The sequence below is a fragment of the Etheostoma cragini genome, chromosome 23 (genome assembly GCF_013103735.1).
Source record: "Etheostoma cragini isolate CJK2018 chromosome 23, CSU_Ecrag_1.0, whole genome shotgun sequence".
Taxonomy (NCBI): domain Eukaryota; kingdom Metazoa; phylum Chordata; class Actinopteri; order Perciformes; family Percidae; genus Etheostoma; species Etheostoma cragini.
In genome coordinates, this window is record NC_048429.1 from 53,406 (window position 1) to 55,464 (window position 2,059).

The following is a 2,059-nucleotide window of genomic DNA, read 5'->3' on the forward strand; positions in this document are numbered from 1 at the left end:
GTATGATACAGCTGCAAATAAGTATTTGAACACCTGTCTATCAGCTAGAATTCTGACCCTCAAAGACCTGTTAATCTGTCTTCAAAATGCCCCCCCCCACTCCATTTATTATCCTAAATTAGATGCACCTGTTCGAGGTCGTTAGCTGCATAAAGACACCTGTCCACCCCATACAATCAGTAAGAATCCAACTACTAACATGGCCAAGACCAAAGAGCGGTCCAAAGACACAAGAGACTAAATTGTCCACCTCCACAAGGCTGGAGAGGGCTACGGGGACATGTCCAAGAAGCTTGGTGAAAAAAGGTCCACTGTTGGAGCAATCATTAGAAAATGGAAGAAGCTAAACATGACTGTCAATCTCCCTTGGACTGGGGCTCCATGCAAGATCTCACCTGGTGGGGTCTCAATGATCCTGAGAAAGGTGAGAAATAGGCCCAGAACTACACGGGAGGAGCTGGTCCATGACCTGAAAAGAGCTGGGACCACCGTTTCCAAGGTTACTGTTGGTAATACACTAAAACCTCATGGTTTGAAATCATGCATGGACCGGAAGGTTCCCCTGCTTAAACCAGCACATGTCAAGGCCCGTCTTAAGTCTGCCAACAACCATTTGGATGATCCAGAGGAGTCATTGAGTCACATATCTGATGTTTCTCCAGGTAGGACATATCTGAAGTTTCTCCAGGTAGGACATAAGGACATATGTGATGTGTCTCCAGGTAGGACATATCAGATGTGTCTCCAGGTAGGGCATAAGAACATATCAAATACTCAGACTGACCTTCTTCAGAGCCATGACCTGGACTGCACAGAGATCACTGAGACACTCTGCGATCTTCTCCAGAGGAAGCCGAGCCAGAACCAGAGCTGTACCTGCACAGGTAAATACACACACGGTGACATCACAGTGACATCATGTGACCATACTCGTCCAGCGTCCACAGAAAAATGACATTATGCTTAAGAGGACAGAGTCACACCTGGACAGGTGAATAAACTAACTCTTGATGATATCACCACAGGTGTGGACAGGTGTTGCGTACCTTTGAGCAGCCCCACGGCGGCCTCGGTGGACAGGGCGAAGGAGTCCAGGGCGCGGGCGATGTCCAGCAGGCCCTGGAAGTGCTGAGCCATGTGGTCTCTGCACACCGAGCAGATGTTGTGGATCGCCTTGGCTGCTGCAGATGCCAGAGGTTTCTCTCGGAGACCTTTCATCAGGTAGTTCAGCACGGGGTCTGGGGACAGACAGGACAGGGTTAGGGGTCTGGAAACTTGTGTGTGTGTGTGTGTATATATATATATATATATATATATATATACATATATATATATATATGTATATATATATATATATATATACATATATATATATATACTGTGTATGTATATATATATATATATATTAGAGTTGAACATAAAGTGAATATTTTTGAGATAAAAGTGCCCAGTAGAGAAACGAAACCAGCCCTCCCCATGCAGGTGTGAGAACACATCAGTCTGAGGAAGCAGGACTTAGTTAGAAATCAAAGGGGTACCGAGAAATCTGGGATTTCGGTCCACGACTTCGCTCATCTCTCCGACCAGCTCGATACTCGTGAAGCGGACTGCCATGTGGATGGTTTCTGGAAGCAAAACCACCTGCTGCAAGACCTCCGACAGGGTTGGGTTGTTCTCTCTGAAGGGAAAAGATCCAGATGGGATTATCAGACAGAGACCAGCACCACCAACATGTTTCTGTGTTCTGAATCTGGAGGACCACCACCAACATGTTTCTGTGTTCTCCAGGATCTGGAGGGCCACCACCAACATGTTTCCGTGTTCTGAATCTGGAGGACCAGATTTCTGACAATGAGCAAATCTTCATATACTCACGGATCAACACTTTTAGCAATTGCAGCCATGATGAAAAGAACAGCTTCCGTCACTTCCCAGGAAGGGTTGCCTTCTTTCAACGTAGAATATAACTATGAAAACAGAAAACGTCTTTATAAAGCATAATATAACTATGAAAACGACAGAGAACGTCTTTATAAAGCAGAACATAACTATGAAAACG

General features: G+C 45.4%; 1 protein-coding gene across 1 annotated transcript in view; it reads right to left on the minus strand.

The window, feature by feature from the left end:
• tnpo3 (transportin 3) overlaps window positions 1-2,059 on the minus strand; it is a 14,662-nt gene that overhangs the window by 4,422 nt on the left and 8,181 nt on the right. Inside the window, 4 exon segments of the mRNA XM_034864069.1 lie at window positions 770-876; window positions 1,047-1,238; window positions 1,539-1,678; window positions 1,876-1,986. Of these exon segments, the coding sequence (XP_034719960.1) occupies window positions 770-876; window positions 1,047-1,238; window positions 1,539-1,678; window positions 1,876-1,986 (550 nt within the window).